The sequence below is a fragment of the Rattus norvegicus genome, chromosome 1 (genome assembly GCF_021556685.1).
Source record: "Rattus norvegicus strain SHRSP/BbbUtx chromosome 1, alternate assembly SHRSP_T2T, whole genome shotgun sequence".
Taxonomy (NCBI): Eukaryota; Metazoa; Chordata; class Mammalia; order Rodentia; family Muridae; genus Rattus; species Rattus norvegicus.
In genome coordinates this window covers 217,544,689-217,567,471 of record NC_141534.1, presented here as the reverse complement: position 1 = coordinate 217,567,471, position 22,783 = coordinate 217,544,689, and the positions used below count along the sequence as shown (strand labels likewise).

At 42.5% G+C, this 22,783-nt stretch overlaps 1 protein-coding gene and 1 long non-coding RNA gene across 22 annotated transcripts in view; one reads left to right on the top strand and one right to left on the bottom strand.

The window, feature by feature from the left end:
* The window catches only part of Atl3 (atlastin GTPase 3), a 46,393-nt gene extending 35,378 nt beyond the window's left edge, over positions 1-11,015 (bottom strand). For 3 of the 5 annotated variants that reach the window (NR_199604.1, NR_199603.1, NM_001044241.2), the window contains 1 exon segment: positions 10,719-11,015. Coding sequence is in view for 2 of the 5 variants with exons in the window: in NM_001044241.2 (NP_001037706.1) it covers positions 10,719-10,749 (31 nt within the window). In the remaining 3 variants the exon portion in view is untranslated. 5 annotated transcript variants of the gene reach the window in all.
* LOC102551693 (uncharacterized) lies at positions 10,936-16,772 on the top strand. 17 transcript variants are annotated; one of them, XR_015652872.1, is made up of 5 exons: positions 10,936-11,121; positions 11,628-11,684; positions 11,793-12,017; positions 12,573-12,802; positions 12,883-16,772. It is a non-coding gene; the product is annotated as an uncharacterized LOC102551693 (long non-coding RNA). The 17 variants fall into 17 exon arrangements; XR_015652890.1 differs by having other exon boundaries at positions 12,496-12,802; XR_015652873.1 differs by having other exon boundaries at positions 10,936-11,220.
* The last annotated feature ends 6,011 nt before the right edge of the window (positions 16,773-22,783 follow it).

Sequence of the window (22,783 nt, the reverse complement as noted above, 5' to 3'; positions counted from 1 at the left end):
TTTTTACCATACCATCACCATCTTGCTTCCTAAAGACAACAGGGTTTTAATAACTGATTTCCAAAAAAAACTTCATTTTAATTCCTCCCACTGTAGATAAAGGGCCTTTGCTGATTTATCTTGAATTCTACAATCATTAAGATTCCTTAATTAGAACAACTGGAACGGGGGCTATCCCAAAAACTGTTGCCTGTGTGTGGGATATGTTCTACTAGCTAAACTGTTTTGTCTGGCCTAAGTGGGAAAGGAAGTACCTAGCCTCGAAGAGACTTAAAGTACCAGGGTGAGGGGAATGCCTAAGGGGGGGCCCCTACCCAATCAGAGGAGTAGGGGGAAGGTGGATGGGGGAAAGAATGTGGGAAGGGGTGTCTGGGAGGGAAGCAGTGAGCAGAATGTGAAGTGAATAATTAAAAAAGTAAAATATAATATAATTTAGAAAAAGATTCCGTAAAATAAAATATGAAAACTTAAAGAGTCCTGTTCTTACCAGCATTCCCTTTCCCTTCTCAATCTAGCACAGTCACTATCTCTGTTGCTCCTTTAACTACATCACTACCTCATCCCTTGAGGCTTAACTCTTAGACTTCTTTACATATTAAGTATATTATAGCCAGGCAATGGTGGTGCATGCTTTTAATCCCAGCACTAAGGAGGCAAAGGCATTCAGATCTCTGAGTTCAAGGCCAGCCTGGACTACAGAACAAGTTCCAGGACAGCTAGAACTGTCCTGAGAAACCCTGTCTCAAAAAAACTAAAATATAAATACCATGAAGACGCCACATTAAAAGCTATCAAAATTATAAGGTATAGGGATACAGTTCAGTGGCAGAGGCCTGCCTATGTATAAAGCCCTGTGTTCTACCCCTGGCTATACAAAAATACAAAATAAAACAATTTATGGACTGAAAGCTCAAAGCTAAGTTTCCATCCTGTAAGTACTTTCACTATTCCCCATCCTATCCTAACTGTTCTTGTCCTACTTATAAAATGCATTCTCACTGGTACTTCTACGGGGAGAAAGCCAGGGCTCAAGTCTTAACTCCACAATTTCAAGTAGATGACCTATGCAACTACTTATTCCCAAGGTCTGAAATGCTTCTTGCTCTTGACCTAGACTTCAATATTCAACTACCCTTGTCTGGATCACCCACCCTACCCTCTGAGTACTTAGTTTTAATTTTCATCCTATTGTGTGTCTCTATGTGACTGTGTGTATGCTTGCACTGGTGTATAGTTACATATACAGACAGCAGAGGAAAACTTACAGGAATTGGTGCACTCTTTCTACCATGTAGGTCCTAAGGGTTGAACACAGGATGACAGGCTTAGCAGTAAGTACTGGAAGCTATCTGACCTGCCCTCTAAAATAGTATAATAAAATGAATTAAGAAAATAGGCTCTAGAATCAGAACAAAGCCTGAATTTTGGCTTTCTCTACTCCAAAACATAAGTTCCATAAGGGCAGGAATTTTTTGTCTTTTGTTCAATGTTATGACCTCCCCAGAACAATGCCCAACAATGCCCACAAACAACAGACAACAAAAATTGTGACATAACCAAAGCCTATGACTTTGTCTCAGTGTAACTCTAGGAAACATAACCACTTCAGCCTCCATTTATAAATCTAATACCCAGCTGCAAGAAGGAGGAAGAGTAAGAACAAGTTGATTCAAACCCAAACTATGCTACATTATCTGCTCAAGTCTAGAATGGCCTATATACTGAGAAGCTGTCTCAAAAACAAAACAAATCTAAAGGCTAAAGAATAGCATCTGACATATTAGGTGTTCAATAAACAGTTTCCCTACCCATATTCCTGTTTCCACTGAGATCTATACATACTATTACTCCATTCATTACAATATTATCAGACCATAATAATCAGGTAGGAATGGTCGCACATGCCTGCAATCCCTCATGCAAAAGAGAATCAAGCACTTTAGGCCAGCTTCAGAAACACAGGGAGACAAAAGATACTCCGGACTATATGAGACTCTATCCCCCTCCCAAACAAACAACCCTCACAAAAAAATTTAGCAATCAGACTAGGAGTTATAACCTGCTAATCCTAGAACTAGTGAGGATTGAAAGTTTGAGGCAAACCTAGGCTACACAGAGACCCTGTCTCTCCCTCCTCTCTTGCAGGGGGTTGGGGGGAGGGCAACATAAAACCTCTATTCAGGATAAATCTTAGCATGCCCTTTGGCATCTCCCTGAAGTTCTTTTCTTTCCTCACCCTCGGTGGCTGATTTACACCAATGCTCCTCTTGAATCTCCTACAGTTCCTACTGTTCCTGAGCTTTTTAGGAGAAACAGAGGGTCTCAAGATCAAAATGTAGCCAAGGCTGACCTTGAACTCCCAATCTCTACTACTACTTCCCAAGTGCTAGGGTTACAGACCTGGCCACTCTGGCCAGCTTCAATAAGCTCTCTATTTTATAATATTAAGCCTATGCTCATTTTTTACCATTTTTCTTTCTTTTTCTACCCTGTATTTTAATACTTTAACTCCCCACCTCTCTAACCTCAGAAATGACATGTTCAAAGGCCTAACTAAGTACAGTCACTAAATGTTCCACTCATACTAGCAGGAGGGTTATGTGCAAACACACTGACCTGAAGAGTCAGGAGACAAGTCTTTATTCCAGTTCTACCACTCAGCCTGTGTGATCTGACTGGTTCACCTCCAGTCTCCTTTCAAAATGCCCCAGTGGTGACATTTTTACAAGTCTACACTTAGTATTTCAAAATGGTTCCTCTCAATTACTCCATCTCTCCCAAGTCCTCTGCATTCTCCCAGCCTTATCTCCCTATAGGCAATATATTACCAAGTCTTGTCATCATTTCTCACTTCCATAACTGAAGTGTCTGCCTTAGCAAAGGTTATTTGGGGGTATTTTTATTTGAGCTTTTTGTTTTTAGACAAGGTCTTGCCCAGGATCACCTCAAACTCTCAATCTTCTTGCGTCAGCCTCCAGAGTCGCTGGCATTACAGTGCTGGGATTAAAGGCAAAAGTCATCACTGTAATGAGGCAGTGTGCGGGGAAGAAAACCCTCCATGACAATACTAGAGTTCTGGCCCTGGTTCTGCACTGAATAAACCACTGAATAAATCAACATTTCCATTTGTGCTACAAAGCCAGGCAGAAACTATCTGTTTAGCTCTAAAATCTAACTGCTACATTTTTCTGTCATGTTTTTGGTTTGGGGTTGTTTTCAGGGACAGGGTCCCACATTGTAGGTCAGGCTAGCCTAGAACTCAGGGCAATCCTCCTTACTTGGCCTCCCAGATATCTGCTGGGATTACAGGCATGAGCCACCACATCTGGCTTATCTCTCAAAATTCTTGATTCATTTAATCTCAAGAATAATAGTCTCCTTTCCCTTTAAAGAAGCAGTTATTTTCCAAAGTACCCACCTGCACACTGAGACAGGAGGGAGATAGATGCTACAATAGATTATAAGCACTTACACAAATGTGAGCAACAGATGTGAGACATGAAAATATGCAAAACTCTGGCCTATCAAGAGTAACATCCATATCCATGTACATAAACTTAAGCCTTTGCTTCAAGAAAATAGAAATGCAGTTATCTGTATTGTCTGATTACTTACTGCTGAAAATTGCTCTTGATAACTCTGTCAACATCTTAGCATGTTGAAAATCATTAGTAATGAAAAAGTAATCTTCAAAAGTAGTCTAACAGCTTATGAGGACATTACAACCTTTTGCCTGATTACTTATGAACTGCTGACTTACCTTTACTTTTGGCACAATGTATCTAATCCACATTAACCAAGAGGTTTAATAGACCAATTCAAACAATCTCCCTAATAAACTACATTCCATATAGTTTCCACACTAAAATGACAATCACTGGCACTGAATAAAAAATGAAGTTAAAAGACTAACAGGTAAATTAGAAAATTGTTAGATGGATATTACAGCACTGATTCCTACATTACAGGCCTTAAAAACAAAGCCAGAAATTATGCTTCTCAACTTCAATCCCAGCAGTTGGAAAGCAGAAGGGTGGGATTTCTGTGGCCAGCCTGTTCTACACAGCAAGTTCCACATAGTAAAATCCTGTCTTAAAATAGGATAGAGGGAGCTGGGAAGCCTAGGAATGTAGCTCAACATTGTAGCACATGCTTAGGATAAACTAGGTCCTGGATTTAATACCTAAACCAACAAAAACCATCTGGCACAGGATCCTAATAGAGGACAACTTTGACCCCAGGTGAAGCTCTGTGAGTTCAAGGCCAGAGGTACACAACAGAGAAACCTTGTCTCCCTTGCCAAAGAGGAAAGAAAAAAAAGTTTGGCATAGGTTAAAAAGCACAGCATAGGTTGGCTAGTAATCATGGTTAGCCTTTTCAATCTTATAAAAGAATACATAAAACCTATTCTATTTCAAGTTCAACCATAAGAACATTATTAGGAGGACTAAGGGTATGGTTCAGTGGTAGGGTAGTTGTCTAACATGCACAGGGCTCTGGATCTGATCCCAAACACCACAAATACACAAACAGAAACACACAAAAAACTAGTAAGGTTTTTGGTTTATGTGTCTGAGATAGAATATCATGTAGCCTAGGGAGTCCCTGAACTTGCTAGAATAACCGAAGAATTTCTGATCCCCCACAATTCACTTCCTGAATACTGGGATCATTGGCCCGGTTTCATGGGGGTTCTGGAATACAAATCATGTCTCAGGGCATGCTGCACAAGTATTCTACCAACTGTGGTACATGCCCAGTCCCATAATGAGTAAGTTTATGTGATTCTCGGTATTTAAGAATACCATCTGAAGAGTGAGGTATTCAATGAAAATGGCTAACTGAAAGCAGTCACCACTGCTACTTCAAAAAATTAATTTAATGGATTAATTACAGTGTAGGATAAGTTTGGCGGCTTTGGCAATACTGACAACTAGTGGCCAGAAAACCCTTTGTGGAGAAAGGGATTCTACAGACTACTTGAGATTTGGCAGCATCCCTAGTCTGAACCCACTACATAATGGTGGTATCAGTAGTACCCATAGGTTGACATCCAAAACTACCTACAGACATTTTTAAAAGATACATAGTCACAAAAATCATCTTCTATTAAGTACCACCGAGGAGCTGGAAAGATAACTCAGTCGTTAAGACAGCTGTTGCTCTTGTAGGACTTGCAATTTGGCTCCCAGCACCTACAGAGCATCTCACAACTATCCATAACTCCATTTCCAGGGTATAAAATGCCTTCTTCTGATCTCTGCAGGCACCAGGCATGCACATGGTGCACATACATACATGCAGGCAAAACATACACAGAAAATGTCTCTTAAAAAAAAACCAAACAAGTAAAACAACTTAAATAAAAAGAACTACTATGCTAGAAACGTCGTCAGTACTCATTCTCTCTGCCCAGGAGTCTTAAAAGCACAGCAACCAAAGTTACAAAAACATTTTGCTCAGTAGACTATATGACTCATGGTGGAGTCATGACCTGAGTTTTCCAGTCCCCTTCTGAAATAACATATTCTCTAAAGGGCAAGAGCAACACACCCAAAAAGAGGCATACCATTTCCATGGCCTGCCTTTGCTGGCAGTCCTTACAGCTCCTGATTCACACAGCCAGAGAAAACATTGCAGACAAGGGAAGTAAGCTAAGAAGCCCTCCCCTGACTCCACAACTACAGGGTGTTGTTCTTTCCAGTTTCTATGTTGTACTTTACCTTAAGGCAGTAAATGTGCCAGTAGATACACAGAAAACCTTGTTCCCAGGAAGCTACTCAAACTCAACCAACCAGAACACTGGGAAAAATGTATATTCTAATTAAAGCATTTAGGAGGAAAGTTTTTTCCAACTCATTTACTATAGACAATCTTAGTGCTTTAGCACAAGATGCTAAACAAAACTGTTTTATCTGCTGACAGAAACATCTAATGTGTTGTGGGTTTTTAACAACAAAGTATGACTAGTATTTAGGATTCAGAAACTTGGCAGTCGAAGGCTTAGCAAGTAAAGGTTCTACCTTGAAAGTGTGCTGACCTGAATTCCATCGCTGGAACCCAGATGCAGAAATGAATATACTAAGTTGTTTTCCAACCTCCATATACAGGCCATGGAATAATCACCCACACACATCCATCATGAACACACACACACACACACACACACACCACACTAATGATGATAATAATTTTTAACTAAATAAAATTCAGAAACTACAAAGACAGGGCTGAATCTAAAATTTAAATCAAAAGTTAATTGAGATGGTATATACCAGCAGTCACTGAACTGGGGATCACTTAAATCCAGAGTTCAAAGACAGCCTAGGCAACACAGAAACTCCTTCATCTTGAAACAAAAATAAAAATTATTCAGCCTTTTATCAGCCAGAGGAAAAAAAAATCTGAAGATTTGGGGGGTGGGGGGTGTTCAATGCAGGGTTTTTTTTGTGTAATCCTGGTTGTCTTGGAACTTGCCCTGTAGACCACGCCTGCCTGTGCCTCCCAAGTGCTGGGATTAAATGTGTGTGCCATCACAACCTGGCTATGACTTTTTTTTTCATGTATACATGTGTGTACTCTCCTGAATTTATGAGCAGCACATGCATTTGGGAGCCCAAGGAGGCCAGAGAGTAACAACTAATCCACTGTAGCAGAAGGTACAGACTAGGCTGTGGTGCTGGGAACCAAATGTATCCTCTACAAGAGCAGTAAACCTGCTAACCCACTGAGCCATCATCTCTCCAGTCCTGGGGAAGGGCTGAACAAATTTCTTTTTGTTTTTGCTGTTGTTGTGTTTGTTTTTTTCAAGACAGGGTTTTTCTGTGTGGTGCTGGAACTGGCTCTGTAGACAGTGCTGGCCTTGAACTCAGACATTTGCCTGCTTCTGCCTATAGTGACTGTACTTGCCTCCGACAGGAAATCTAACTAATCTAGAAGTTTTAATTAATCAAATTACAGTTAAATAAACCTTTCTTGGTTTCTTCTTGTTTCCTAGTCAGGATTGGTTTCTTTGCTGTTGTTTGCGTTTACTTTTTGTTTTTTGAGACTGGGTCTCATTCTAGAGCTCAGGCTGTCCTGAAACTCACTATGTAGTCTAGCATGGCATCAAATGCACGGCAATTTGTCTCACCTTCCAAATATTGAGATTACAAATGTGAGCCACCACATCGAGCTTAAAAAAGGCTTTTTTAGAGAAAAGGTGCTTAAAAACAAGAATATCTTAATTGGCAATATTTACTCAGCTTAGATTTACCATTTCAAGGTAACCATGCTCTTACTCTATTCCTTTACTTACTATGTATGAATAAAGCCATAAGTAAAGTCTATCACTTTATTTATAACATACTTTTAGCTGTGAGATATCTAGCATGTTCTAGCAAAAGAAATTCAAATAACATTTTTTAATTTGTAAGAAGCAACAAAATTTCAACAAATACTAATAGCTAACAAATGCTTATTTTTTATTTTCTATCAAATAAATTATTGAAATGTATACAACTACCATTGGAGAAATTTGATTATAAATATGCAAAATGAGGATTTTCCTTTTCACTGTTTCCTGGACCCTGAATAAATAAAATCAGGATCTATAAGTTGTGCTTAGAATAGTGGGGATCCGAAAACTGGGGAGAGGGAGTCAGATCTCCGTGTGTTCAAGATCAGCCTCATCTACAAAAGTTTCAGGCCAACCATGGCTATGCAGGGTTTTTTTTTTTTCTTTTTTGTTGAGATCCAGTTTTTGGGTTTTTTTTTTTAGTTTTTTCCAGACAAGGTCTCTCACTGTGTAGCTCTAGCTGTCCTACTCATCATGTAGTCCTGGCTGACCTTGAACTCTCAGAGATCTGCTGGCCTCTGCCTCCCAAGTGCTGGGATTAAAGACCTGCATCAATGCACTCAAGACCCAACAAGTTTAACCCAAGCATATGCAGGCTTTAAGCTCCTAGAGAACATAACCACAGCTCTAAAACAACCCAGGTCTTAAACTATATTCCATTTTTTTCTGAGACGGGAATCTTCTACGGCCTAGGAGGACCTCACTATTTCCCCTAAGCATTAAATATGCTCCTAGAATCTGACAGACAACCAGGAAAATGTTTTAAAATTCGAATATTAAAATGTCATTGTTTTACTTTAACACTTCTCAACACAAAACACATAAGGAACTTTTAACGGCATCTGGTGCAATGAGTACAAGTCTGCAATCACATCACTTCAAAGGCAGAAACAGATCAGAAGTTTAAGGTCCTCCTCAACTAGAGGCCAGCCTAGGCCGTAAAAGATTCCTTGTCTCAGAAAAAGAAAACCAAAGATTAACAGACATGCTGGTCATTACAGATAAAATTTTAAGTTACACTTGTTTATTTATCTAATGTGTGTTCACATGTACAGTGCGAATGTGCAAGTCAAGAGAAGAACTCGTAAGAATCAGTTCTCTCCCTGTATGATGTGGGTTCCAGGGAGCAAACCTTGGCTAAGCTTAGATGGTAAAAAGTGCCTTTATCTGCCGAGCCATCGGGCTGGCCTACTATGGGTAAATTCTATTATCAATTTCCAAACAGGTTCACATCCATTTAAGCTGCTCCCAGGACAGGCAGGGGCGGACTTCACATTTCTCTTTTACGTGAGTCTCTACTATTCACTTTAGGATTTTTTCGTGGTTTCTCAGAACAAATCCTCCTGCTTCAGCCTCCAGAGTGCTAAGTCACAGCTCTATGCCACCAAACCCCACTCCATTATTTTGTTTTAATTAGTGACTATAACTTTTATTTATAAACCAATTTCTTTTCTTCCTATTTTTTGGGGGTGGAAATTTGAGAAAGAGTCTGAACTTCAAATTCACTATGTAGCCAAACACAATCCTGACTGTCTCTGCCCCTCAAGGGCTATGATGATTAAAGACATGGCCATTCAAAAAACATTTGTTTTAAAACACTATATCGAGGAGCCCTAGTAACTAGGGTTAGGATTAAGCTCTGCAAAAGCAAAAAACTGAGTTCAATCCCTACCACCACATAACAAACTGGTCTTATTTACTAAACACTAAGAAAATTATTATGGTATACAATCACACCTCCCTCCTCTTTGTCTTTTGTTTTGTTGTTTGTGGGTTTGGTTTGGGGGGTTTGTTTTTGTTATTTGGTTTGGTTCGTTTTGTTCCCCTGTACCCCAGACATGGTTTTTCTGTGTAGCTCTGGCTGTCCTAGAACTTTCTCTCTGTTGACCAGGCTGGCTTTGAACTCAAGAGATCCTCCTGACTCTTCCTCCCAAATGCTGGGATTAAAGGCATGCACCCCCCCCCCCAACTGTTTTTCTTATGGTTAAGACTATTGCAAGATACAGTACACCATTGCAAATAAAATAGTATGTTGGTATTGGCCTAATTGATATGCTTCATTATGTGAAAAAAAATTTTTTTCAACCATTCCTTTCCTCATTCACGTTAAAACTGCACAGGAATTTCTAGAATACAAGCTGGTTTCCGCAGGAAGCAAAACAGCCCTCATTTGACGTTCCAACTTGTACGGAGCTACGTGACAAGTTACAAGTCCGTAACTTGTACATAGATTTTACTTAACTCCACTTCTCCAAAACAAAACTGAGACCCATGCTGTTTTAGTCTGCTAGGTTTTTTTCTTCACCTTTCACAAAACATTCCACTTCATACTCAAATTTGAAGACTGGGGTTTGGTAAAAAAAAAAAAAAATTCTTCAAACACTACTGTTGACTCTTTTTTCCTTTAGATTTCGCAAGTGAAACTTGGCAATCATTTCAGGGCCATACCCATTAAAAAGCACAGTGCCAGGTAAAATGACAGGCAAAATCGCATCTGTGAATTTATGGTGGGACTATTTGGCTTTAATTTAGTACTTTTACTACCTCATTTTATGTCTCGGGGAAAGTAAACTTAATTAAAAAAAAAAAAACTTGCAAAACAAAACCAAATTTAGGCCAAGTTCTTTTATCTCCTAACATAAGATAAGCGCGGGTGGAAAACGAACTTTATTAAGACTTGCCTTTATTAAGTCTTTATTAAGACTCAAGGTCTTTCCGATTAAAATAAAACGAGGCTGCACCGCAGCATCCAGCGCTTTAAAGCCTTCCCGCAAATCCCGGCCCGTTAAGACCGTCAGTCTCACTTCCCGACCCGGAGCGCGCCACCGCCCGGCACGCCCTGCCCAGCACAGGGCGGAGCTCGACGGGCCAGACCACCAGGCCGCGCAGGCTCCGGGCTGAGACTGAGAACGTTCCCTGCTCCAGGAGCCCCGGCCCTGAATTCGGAGGCGAGACACCGGGCGGTGCAGACCCCTGCCGCCACACCAAAAATGATGGCGACGGGGGCGGCTTGTCACCTCAGAGCCAAAGCACTGAAAGGCGGCGTGGGTGACCACGGAGCGGGTCCGGGAAAATTTGGACGCCTCACCTGCTCCTCTCGATGCCACCGCTGCAGTTCGCTGAGGGGACAACATGGAGCCTCCTCCTTCAGCAGAAGTAGCAGAGGCACAGAAGACAGGAGCGGGCTGAGGCGGCCCTGGAGGAGGGAAACAGGCGGGGCCTGGACTTCGGGAGAAACGGAGAAGGAGGAGCGCGTAGAGAGAGCCTACAGCTTATGAGACAGCCCTGCCGACGGCGCAGGGCGTGACGAGGGCGGGAAAGCGCACGCGGCCGAGTCCCGCCACCATTCTGTGCGCGTGCGCCAGAGCGTTGCCGCGGGTACCTGTGACTGCGTACTGGAATCTCGGGTCCATCGGGAATTGTAGTTCGGCCTTCTCTGGGCCGGGCCCCGCTGTCCTGAGTCTTCGCCCTCATCCGGGGCGTAGAGGAAATGGGGGGAAGGGACTGGGCGAGCGGGTCTTCCTACCGCTAAACTACAACTCCCATTAGGCCTTGCAAAGGGAGAAAACGAGGAGGGCTCTCGGCAGACCCTGCCCAGCGCCTAAAACGTAGACCAGGGCCGGGTTTCGGCCACCCGGTTCCCGCCGGGAGCCCCAACCCGGCCCGTGTGGTGGGCTCTGGTGTTCCTCGCTGGCCAGGACTACAGGTGGTGGTCTGAAAGAATGACGTGATGACGTGATGACGTGAACGCTTTGATGACTTTGACTTCACAAGGACAGACCATGGTGACTTCATTATCATCATCATCCCTAATCTCTGAACTGACCAAGTCTTACTAAAAGCTAAAGAAAGACCTTACTAAATCGGACTCCGGTGGCACGCTGGTAATCTCAGTACTTGAGACCAAGGGAGGAGATCAGGTGTTCGATACCTTCCTGAACTACATAGCGAGTCTCTTTCTCAAAAGGGGGGAGGGAGGGTTGTTGTTGGGTTTTTTTGTTTTGTTTTCTTTTAGTGAGACCTCTGCTAGAGTTTCTCTATTCTAAGCCATGACCCACCTTTTGTGAGCTTTAAGCTCATAGGACCTTATTTCAAAATTACTTTTCAAAAGGAAGTTTGTTGGGAAATGCTTTTATTCATACTTGACATATTGTGACAATACAATTTGCCGTGACTGAATAGTTTTCTCACAAATCCTACAGATGGAGGTAGGTAGCATCGCCCCCGTGACCACCATTTGCCCTCTCCATTATTTCATTCATTCAGCAAGTGTTCACTTTCTTCCCTCTAGACCCTGCCAAGCCTTTCAGCTATCTACTTCCTGAGCAATGAAGCCTGAGGTAATGAGGTAAAGATTATTCTTAGCCTACCTAAAGAAATCCTGTTTACACTTCTTTAGCCCCTTTTTGTGCCCCCTCATCCCCAAACTCTAAACACTTCGGAAACTCTCTTCCAGCTTTTAGATTTAAACCAGATTAGATCTAAGACGAACGTGACCGTTGCTGTCTTGAATCAGCCACAGGAGAGGTTCATGGAACTAGGCCTATTAATATCCCCTCATGAGGAAAAGGTCCATATTCAGGAGCAAGTTGACCAGGACTCTTCCATTATTGAAGCTTCCCATAAGTGACCCAAGGACTCCTCAGTGGTGTGGGTTCTTTGTGAATCATCCCTGCTACAGGTGAGACTTTTAATTTGGTATAGTTGCCCATTAAACTGCCCAAGGGACTTCCTGGTGATGTAACTGCCTTGAGTCACCCATGTACCTATAAGTGGCCTCAATAAATTCAATGGTTCACCAAGCTGAACTTGAATAGGATTCTTTTTGGTCTGTCAGTGCCCTTCCCCCAAGAATGACTAGGCCTTTCTCTCTCCCAAGAAAAAGTAACACAGCATAGGCCAACCTGGTCTATCAAGAAACTAGAAGTAAACATCAGGGGAAGAGATTAAGAAGGCATGACCTAAAGGGCATAACCCAAATCCATTGTTACTTGCTCAAATAGGAGAGCCAAAGGTCAATGACTTTGTCACAATTGCAAATGTTGTGTAAGAATTTAAAATCACCCACACATCCTAGCATTCTCCAGTCTCCTTTCCTAAAATATATTTTCCTTTTTAAATTTTTATTTTTTATTCTTCTACATTACATCCAACTGCAGTTTCTCCACCCTCCCCTCCCCCACCTCTCCCTCCCCTTCTTTCTCCTCCATAAGCAACCCCCTTCACCTCCCCTCAGAAAAGAACAGGCTTCCCAAGGACATCAATTCAAATGGCATAAGACCAGGCACATACCATCACATCAAGGCTGGATCAAGGCAACCCAGTAGGAGGAAAGGGTTCCCACAAACAGGCAGAAGAGTCAATGACAGCCCCAGCTGCCACAGGACATCAAGCTATTCAGCCAGAACATATATGTACAGGACCTGGGTCACATCCTGACAGGCTCTCTGATCTCTTCCAGCCCCAGTAAGTCTTAGTTGATTCTGTGTTCTTTGGTGTCCCTGACTGCTCTGATTCCTCTGATCCCTCCTCCCCCTCCTCCACAGGACCCCCAGAGCTCCACTTACAACCGGTTTGGCTGTAGGACTCTGCATCTGTTCCCCATCAGTTACTGGATGAAGTCTCTCTGGTGTCTCTGATGATTTTTTTAGGTTCTGGTCCAGAACACTGTGCAGGCAGAACAAACTATAAGTGGAAGATTTTGTGGCTGGGTTGGTGTCCCCGTCACTCGACTTGAGGCCTTGACTAATTACAGAAGATGGCCAATTCAACTTCTGTGTCCCCCATTACTAGGAGTCTTTGCTAACATTACTCTCATAAGTTACATGGGGGTTTCCATTGCACTGGGCTTCTTCCTCACCCCCAAAATGTCCCCAATTTGGGGGCATTTTAAATTCCATTTAGGGAATTAAACCCTAAGATGTGTGGGTAGTTTTAAATTTTTAGTCATTTCTCTTCCCTACCACCTGTTCCCAACCCCGTCTATCCTCTGTATTTTTCTTTTTAATTGGGGGCTGGGGGGTAGAGGTGGGTGGGTGTGTGTGTGTGTGTGTGTGTGTGTGTGTGTGTGTGTGTGCGCGCGCACACACCGCACAGTACAGACGTAGAAGTCAGAGGGCAACTTTTCAGTTGATTCTCCTACCTTTCTAAGATTTACTTTAAACTGTTATAAATCCGTGAGTATATGCACATGAGGGCGAGTTCCCCATGGAGGCCAGAGGCATGGGATCTCTTGGAGCTGGAGCTTTATGTATTCGTGAGCCCCCCCACGTGGATGCTGGGAACTGAACTTGGGACCTCTGCAAGAGCAGCAAGCTCTCTTAACTGCTAAGCCACTTTCCTAGCCCCTCCACCTTGTTTTTAAGGCAGGATCTCTTTTTTTTTTTTTAATTTATTTAATACGTAATAATAATTCTTTGGTTTCCAGGTAAACATCCCCCTCCCCCCTCCCCTTCCTTATGGGTGTTCCCCTCCCAACCATCCCCCCATTGCCGCCCTCCCCCCAACAGTCTAGTTCACTGGGGGTTCAGTCTTAGCAGGACCCAGGGCTTCCCCTTCCACTGGTAAGGCAGGATCTTTTGTGTCTGGCACTCAGTGTGTACAAAAGCTTCCAGAAGACTGCCCTATCTCTACCTCCCATCTTGCTGCAGGAATGCTGAGAAAGCCCCCACTATATCTATATATTGCATATATATTTTTGGTAGTATATATAATAGATTTTTTTAAAATGTGAGTTGGGTTGTCAGGCACACAGAGCAAGTGCTTTTAGCTTCAGAGCCATCTTGCTGGCTCCTACACTTTTTCTCCCAGTATATTCTTACCATCAGATTTGCGTTTTACATTTCTTTCTTTTTTTACTTTTTTTTAAAAAATCATTTATTTGTTTATTTATTGGTTTTTTTGAAACAAGGTTTCTCTGTGTATCCTCAGCTATCCTGATGGGAAAACACCATCAAACATGCTTTTCCTTGGCAAAAGTTGTTTTGTAAGCTGTGATTGTATCTAGGATTGTTTTGTAAGCCAATCCTAAAATCTACCAATAATTTGTACCATGTTGTTTCAAAAGTCAAAATCTTCTTCCAAGTGTGAGAAAGGCCAATATACTTGTATTGGCCTCAGTACTGTCCTATTTGCACAGATCCAATACTAACACTTAGTGTTCACTTCCTGTCAGGATATATTTCAGTGCATTTTTATTGGAAGCTCTTAAAATCAAACAGGGTATTGTGTTCTGTAGCAAAAACTATGTATGTAATATTAGAAGAAACAGAAAGTTCTCGAGCAGTTAGTGTAACATACACCTCCCTCATTCATTAATACAACCTTTGTAGTTTCTACTTACTGCCTGTTTCAGGCACTGATGCTAAGGTTATTGTATTCAAAACAAAGTTCTCCATTTGGAATTCACATCATAATGGGAAGAAAAAATGAAATGTTGCTGACCTAGTGGCACCCACCTATCATTCCGGCACTCGCTTGGGAGGCAGAAGCAGTCAGATCCCTGTGAGTTCAAGGCCAGCCTTGTCTTCACATTAAGTTCCAGGACAGCCAGAACTACATAGAGAGACCTTGTCTGAAAGAGAAATAAAAAACAGTCAAAGTTCAAAATATCGATTCTCATTATAGCCTGCCTTCAGTCTTCTCACTTAGGACTGAGGCACATGAGTGTGTGTGTGTGTGTGTGTGTGTGTGTGTGTGTGTGTGTGTAACAAGGTGATAGGTTACATGTAGACACTTTGGAGTATTTAAGGCCATTGGATCTGCAGCCTGATTGACTGGCATTACATTTTGGCACTAATGTTCACTAAGCTGCACAAACTCAGGTAAGTTAAGCAATCTCTCTGAATCTGTTTCATCAGTTACAAACTAATTCTCTTGCCGACAGAGTTTTGGACTAAATGTGCTTGCCCCTGATGACTGCTTTATGGTTAGCCTGGAACTAGTGATTATATTCATTCTGGAGAAGCAAAGCAAAGTCATAAATACTCAAGGTACTATGTTATGAAGCATAAAAATAGCCAAATTGTTCAAAATGACATCCACTCTGACTCAGATTCCAAAGCTTTCCCAAAACAGGATAATGGTTATGTTTTGGGCACCATGAGAGGCAGTAATGCTGCATTGGACACATTCCTGTGTTCCATAGACTCAGGCCTGTGAGGTAGACCTAAGTATCATTCTCTGTTGATGAGACATGTGACAGCACTTGGCCTCTCAGCACCTTCTTATAGGACTAATGGCTAAGCAACTTCAAAATAATAAACTACTACCTGCCTTGAAATCATCTTTTAAGAAACCCACCTAGATTTGACAGAACTCAGTGGTAAAACACTTGCCTACCCTTGCTCAAAGCCCTAGTTTGGATCTCATTTTGGAACACAAAAATAAATACTTATTCTGGGATCGAGATAGATAGCTTAGTGGTAGAACACTTGCCTAACATTCAGCAGACCCTGGGTTTAATTCCCAAGCACCACAAATGGGCAGTGACAGAGAGCAGGGGGGTGGCTCAGCTGGCAAAAGCACTTGCTTCAAAAGACTAATGACTTGAGTTCAAATGAAACCCAGGGACCCACACAAAAAGTTGCATGGAGTAGCTCAGACCTTGTAATCCCAGCACTCCTATAGAATAATGGGAGACAGAGAGAGGAGAACACACAGCAGCCGACTGGGAGTAGCTAGCAAAGGGTCAGGAACATTAAGCATGATCACACCTCAAAACAAAATGGAAAGTAAGAACAGACACCCAGAAACTATCTATCTACATAGGATAGCCATGGCCTTCATGTGCCCACACTGTTATATATACATACCATAAACACATATAAAATACATAATAAAAATTAAAAAATAATTTTAAAAAGAACAAAAGATAGCACACAGAAGGAAGGCATAGACATTATGGAAGGTTATAGTCAGCCTGACTGACTTAGCAAGTTTCAGGCCAATCAGAGCTGAGCTGTCTAAATAACAATAATGACATGAACAATAAATGTTGAGCAGTAGAATCCAGCATGGTAATGTAGTCAGAGTTTAAGGTTGTATTGCTCCATTATTAGTAGTTCAGCAAACAGTATAGCCATCAAACATTTCAAAAAGAATCTAGAGAGTATTCTAAATGAGTGCATTGTGCACAGCAGTGCATATAGCACAATATCCATTGTGTTAAAAAGGTGTGGGCCATGTGTGGTGGTGCATGCCTTTAATTTCAGCGAGGAAGCTGAGGGAGTATATCTGTGAATTGGAGATGGCTCAGTGGTTAAGAGCACTTACAGCTCTTCTAGAGGTCCCCAGCTTGGTTCCCAGCATTGCTCATGTGACTCCAGCCCTACCAGCAACAATGCCTCTGGCCTCTGAGGGCCCCCCGTACTCATATGCCAATGCCCCTCCCCCCCAATGTATATATGCTTTAATAAAAATGCTTTTGTAAACTAGGCATAGTGGTACACACTTTAATTCCACCACTTGGGAGACAAAGGCAGGTGGATCTCTGAGTTCGAGGCAAGCCTGGTCTTACATACTGAATTCCAGGATAGCCAAAGACCTGTCCTGAGAAAGCAAACAAAAAGAAAAGAGAAAATGCTTGTTTAAAGGTAGATGCACATAAAGATTGTTAGACTAGAAGATTTTAACCATGGTTACCTGTCTGTGTGTAGCAATGTGGAGGCGGAGGTTAGTGATGAATGAAACTTTACAATAGTCATATACCACATAGTAATATTTTGGTCAACAACAGCAGAAAACCTCTTATTATTGAGTGATGTGGGCATTCTGGTACAAACCCTCTCACTCACATGGTTATGCTAATGCTGGAGGCCTGTCAGTCACGTGAAAAGATTGTACATCCGAGTATGTATAGCTAATGATGCCTGGCCCTAGCAAGCAGCATGCTGCTGACCCATGTACTTACTGTGTTTTAACATTATTTCAGTTTTATTGAAACTCTATAAAATGAAAGCCGTCCACATGTGACACAGGAAGCGGCTTTGCATATCTTGTGTTCACTGAATCATTTGATTGCATCAGAAACCACATGGACTATTCCATGGAGATTCTTGAAAATGCACTCTCTAATGTTCCCACAAGAATGAAATTTCCTAATGCCATTCTCACAGCACATTCCCATTATCAAACAACTCACGAGAGTCTCTATTTTTCAGTTCTGGGGATAAACTCCAGAACTCAGCTATGTTCATAGTTGGTTTTTTGATTTGGTTTGGTTTTTGTTGTTGTTGTTGTTGTTGTTGTTGTTGTTGTTGTTTTATGTTTTGTTTTGGTTTTTTAGAACAAGTAGGATTTGGAGAGAGGGTTTTTCTGGGTAGCCTTGGCTGTCCTGGAATTCACTATATAGACCAGATATTGGTCTTCTGAGTGCTGGGATTAAAGGTATACAATACCACCCTGATCCATGGTTTTTAATATACATGTGCATATATATGTATATATTAATGACAGGTAGATATTTATAACTTAGCCTGATATCACAGACCTGTAATTCCTGATTTTCAAGAGGCTGAGGCAGGAGGATAGAGAATTTGAGGCCAGCTTGAGCGACATAGTTAAGACTCTGTCTCAACACACATAGAGACATAAAAATTGAAATTAATAAGGACTGTGGAGGTGTATGACTTTTATCCCAGCACTTGGAGGCAGAGGCAGGCAGATATCCAAGTTTGAGGTCAGCCTGGTCTACAGAGTGAGTTACAGAACAGCCAGGCCTACACAAAGAAACCCTGTCTCAAAAGAACGAACACCAAAAACAAGCCAAACCAAACCAAACCAAAATAGGGCTGTGGAAATGGCTTAGTGGTAAAGCACCTGTCTAACACGTAAGGGGCCCTGGGTTCAATTCCTAGTACCAAAAGAAACAAAACATGTGGGATGTGGAGAAGGAGAAACTTATATGCACACGGTATAGGTGCAGCTTAGGACAGGAAAATGGAAAAATAACATGAAGTAACTTCAGAATTCTCCAAGCAGGGCCGTCACATGACCCCGCCACCCCATACAGGGCATACACCTGATGAAAAGAAAACTGTTACATCTTAGATGCCCTTACTGTCTTTCGTTCTCTTTGAGACAGGGTCTCAGAATATTGTTCAGGCTGCCCTCAAATTCTCCATTCTCCTGTCTCAGCCTCTTGAGGGCACGAGTATGTCGTGACTTCTGGCTTTCCATGTCTCCTTCAGCATCCTGCATAGTAGCTAGGATACAAACAGCTCTGTGTCTGTTGATGAGTGACTAGATAAAGAAATGGGATATATATGCACAATAGACTTCTGGAATAAAAGAATGAAATCTTGTCATTTGCAGCCACAACTGGCAGTTATTATGTTGAGTAAAATCAGTCACAGAAAAGACAAATACCCCACAGTCACCTTTTATAAATTGTTATTCAGCTATAGGGATGGCTCATGGTTAAGAGCATATTCTGTTCTTACAGAGGACCTACATTTAATTCTCAGCACACAGGGCAGCTCAAAACTACCTGCTACTCCATTTTCAGAGGATTCTATGCTCTCTGGCCTCTAAAGGCTGCTGTGGGCACGTGATATTATGTATGAACTCACAGAAGGGCATACATACACATGAAAATAAACTTATTTTTTTAGTCTCTGACCTGGGCAAGATGGTGTGGGCCTGTAATTCTTCTACTTGGGAGTTGGAGTGAGGCAGGATGGGGCACCAAAGGCCAGCCTGAGCCCCATAGCAAAGCTGAGACATGGCTCAGTGATAGAGCATTTGCCCAGCAGACACGAAGTCTGGGTTCAGTGCCCACTATAGCAATAATAAGAATGTTCAGAGGTGCGGGTGTGATAGCATTTGCCTTTAATCCCAGAAAAGAGAAAGCAAAGGCAGGTGGAGCTCTAAATTCAAAGCTAGCCAGGGCCATACAGTGAGACATTTCTTCTGAGGCATTCCCCACCCAAAAACTTTTTACTGAACTCTTGTTAGTCCTAAAATAAGGCCTCAAGCCCCCTTCCCCTCCTCCTACTTCAACTGCCAAGATGCTGGGATTACAGGCACGTGTGCCACATCTGCTATCTTAGGATATCCAGCACAACTGACCCCTTGTCAACTTGACACACACATCACTGGAGTGTCAACCTCTCCTTTCTTCCCCAAGGTCACACATTAATATAGACAACACAGTATGAAACATTTTACAAACTTAAAGTCCCACAGCCTTTCAAATTCACACTTTAAAAAATTTCAGTCTTTAAAAAAAAAATACCTGGTGGGCTGGAGAGTTGGCTCAGAGGTTAAGAGCTCTGACTGCTCTTCCAGAGGTCCTGAGTTCAAGGTCCCAGCAACCACATGATGGCTCACAACCATCTGTAATGGGATCTGTGTGTGTAATTGTATACAAAAAATAAATAAATCTTTAAAAAAAAATACCTGGTGGGCTGGAGAGTTGGCTCAGAGGTTAAGAGCTCTGACTGCTCTTCCAGAGGTCCTGAGTTCAATTCCCAGCAACCACATGGTGGCTCACAACCATCTGTAATGAGATCCGATGCCCTCTTCTGGTGTGTCTGAAGACAGCGACAGTGTACTTACATATAATAAATCTTTTAAAATATAATACCCAGTCTCTTTTAAAATCCAAATTCTCTGTAAAACTCTAAAATTTCTTTTTTAAAAAAAGTTTAAATTCCAACTGTGGGCTCCTGTAACTTCAAAAATAAGCACTTTCGTACTTCCAGAGGGAAGAACTAAGTATAGCACACTCTGAACAAAGCAAAGCAAACTCCCACTGTGACTAACTCAACAGCCAATGTCTAGGACCCACTCACTATCCTCTGGGCCCCTCCAAAGGGCTTGGGTCACTTCTCCAGCTCCACCGTCTCCCAGGCTCCTGCAGGCTCCACTCCACACCTGCTGTTTCTTGGTGGCCATCCCATGGTACTGGCATCTCCAAAATGTACTTCTACCAATAACTTCTCTTGGGCACTCTTCAGGGACTCCAGCCCTGCCACATAGTACCAAGCCTCAGCTGCTCTCCATGACCCCTTCAAAAACCAGTGCCACCTAGGTGACTCTTATCCTACCAAGTTCAGCTGACAATGAAGTATAACTTTGGCCATTTCTGGAATATAGCTTCTCTGTGCTGACCCCGAGAAAACACTTCCAAAAGATTTCACCTCAGTGATTTGGTCTTGTCTCCCCCCACCCTCTTTTGGTTTTTCAAGACAGGGTTTCTTTGTGTAGACTTGGTTTCATTCTGTGGACAGGGCTGACCTCGAACTCAGAGATACACCTGTTTTGACCTCTGGAGTGCTGGAATTAAAGGCCTGTGCCACCATGTCTTAACCTGGTCTTTTCTTCTCCCCCCCCCCCCCCGGAGCTGGGGACCAAACCCAGGGCCTTGCGCTTCCTAGGTAAGCGCTCTACCACTGAGCTAAATCCCCAGCCCCAACCTGGTCTTTTCTTAATCACATCTGATTCTTTTGATCCACTGTCCCAGCAAAGCAAAGGTTTTACTTCGGTGATTCTGGTGTCTGGTTAATCACAGCCAATTCTTCAGCCCCAACTGACCAGACACCACAGATTCTTTACACAAAAAGCCTGGTAGTCTTTGCTTCCCTCTGAAACTTAACAAGCCAGGCCTCTGTCATCTGCACTGCTCTCAACATTTTTACCTTCCAAGCTCCTACGTAATATCCCACTGAGCTCTCCACAATCAATGGCTTTTCTAGCTCAAAGTTCCAAAGTCCTTCAACAATCCCCAAAACATTATCCACACCCCACTACACTGGTACAACTTCGTTTATTAGGGTTCCTATTGCTGCATCAAAACATTATGATAAAAAAAAAACCAAGTTGGGAAGGAAAAGATTTATCCTACTTACACACTTCTGAAAGAAGTCAGAACTGGAACTCAAACGGGACAGCACCTTGGAGGCAGGAGCTGATGGAGAGGGCTGCTTACTGGCTTGCTCTCTTACTTGTTCATGAGAGAACCCAGGATCTTTAGCCCAGGGATGCCCCACCCATAATGGGCTGGGGCCTCTCCCATTGATCACTAATTAAGAAAATGTCCTATAGGCTTGCTTACAGCCTAATCTTATGGAGTCATTTTCTTAAGGTTCCCTCCTCTCAGATGACTTTAGCTTGTGTCAGGGAAACATAGAACTATCCAGCATGCCTGTTTATAACAAAGACTTTAAGAAAAAATACCTAAGCATTCACCAAAATAAGCAATTGGATTCCTGATCGCACTGCCATCTTTCTCTGGCACTCAACGGCATCGGGGACAGTTTGCTGCACTGTCAACGGATGCCTGCCACTGAATGACAGATATTTTCCAGAGTCGTTTTGGGGAATATTCTGGGCTGTTTTCAAAACATTGCAATAACCAGAAGGCAATCTGAGCTTTATTTGACCTTAAAACACTGTCTAGGACAGACAAGGTCCACAGCTTGTTCCCATCTGCAGCAGCCAGCTTGCCGAGGCCCCTCCATGAGTTAGCATCTTTACAGAATTTGCTGAATCTGCTGTTTCACTTGGGGTCATCGATTGCTGCTTAGCAACATCAAATCCCACAGCTTTGATGATCATTATTGTGTACTTTTAAATTGTTTTGAGCAGATATAGGGAGGCTTTGAATTTATTTTCCAGAAGAAAATAGATGAACAAAATTTGGCATAAATTGATGTCCAGTTTCAAATGTCTTTTTTTAGGGACTCATCCTAGGACATGTATAAAATTCAGCATTATTAGTATCTGTGCCTCATTTTTAATACCTCATTTGATGCCCACTCCACTCCGCCAGACATCAGTCACAACCAAGATGTTATCTCCTGGTTTTCCTTTCCTCAGCAGCTTTTTCCCCCCAAAGTATGTCTTTTGTAGCTCAGATCCTATTCAGAGAAAAGGCAACCTGAAGCCTTCTTTGGGAAGAAAAACAAGATAAAAATATGAAGCTAATTCTGTGACTGCATTGCAATGTGATTGGAATGAGTAATAGTTTCTCATTCTGTTTAGCATCTTTCTCCACCTATCAAACATAGGACTGTGCCATGTCTGCCTCGGTGAGGCGATATTACGACACAACCAGATAATTAGAAAAGAACATTACAGAGGGGTCTCTAGACATTATTCAAGGCTTTCACTTTCTTTGAAGTCGCAGGCTAGTATACATCAGACAAAGACATCAATTAGAATTTATAAGAAGTTATTTGCATTTTATAAAGGCACAAAGAAACAAGTTGGGGGTAGGGAGACTGGGCACGGTTAATCTGTAGCAAGGGCTGCAGTGGCGTGCGGGTTCTAGCGCTTAGCCACGCCCCTTACGTCAGTTTTTTTTTCCTCCACCCCCCACCCCTAGAGGCCTGCCCCACCCGCGGGCCCTGTCACACTGCGTCCTTTCCTGCGGGAGCGCAGAGGGACAGTTCTTGCGCCTGCGCATTGCGTCGCTGCGCGCCTCCCAGGCCGCCGCCCGCGCGT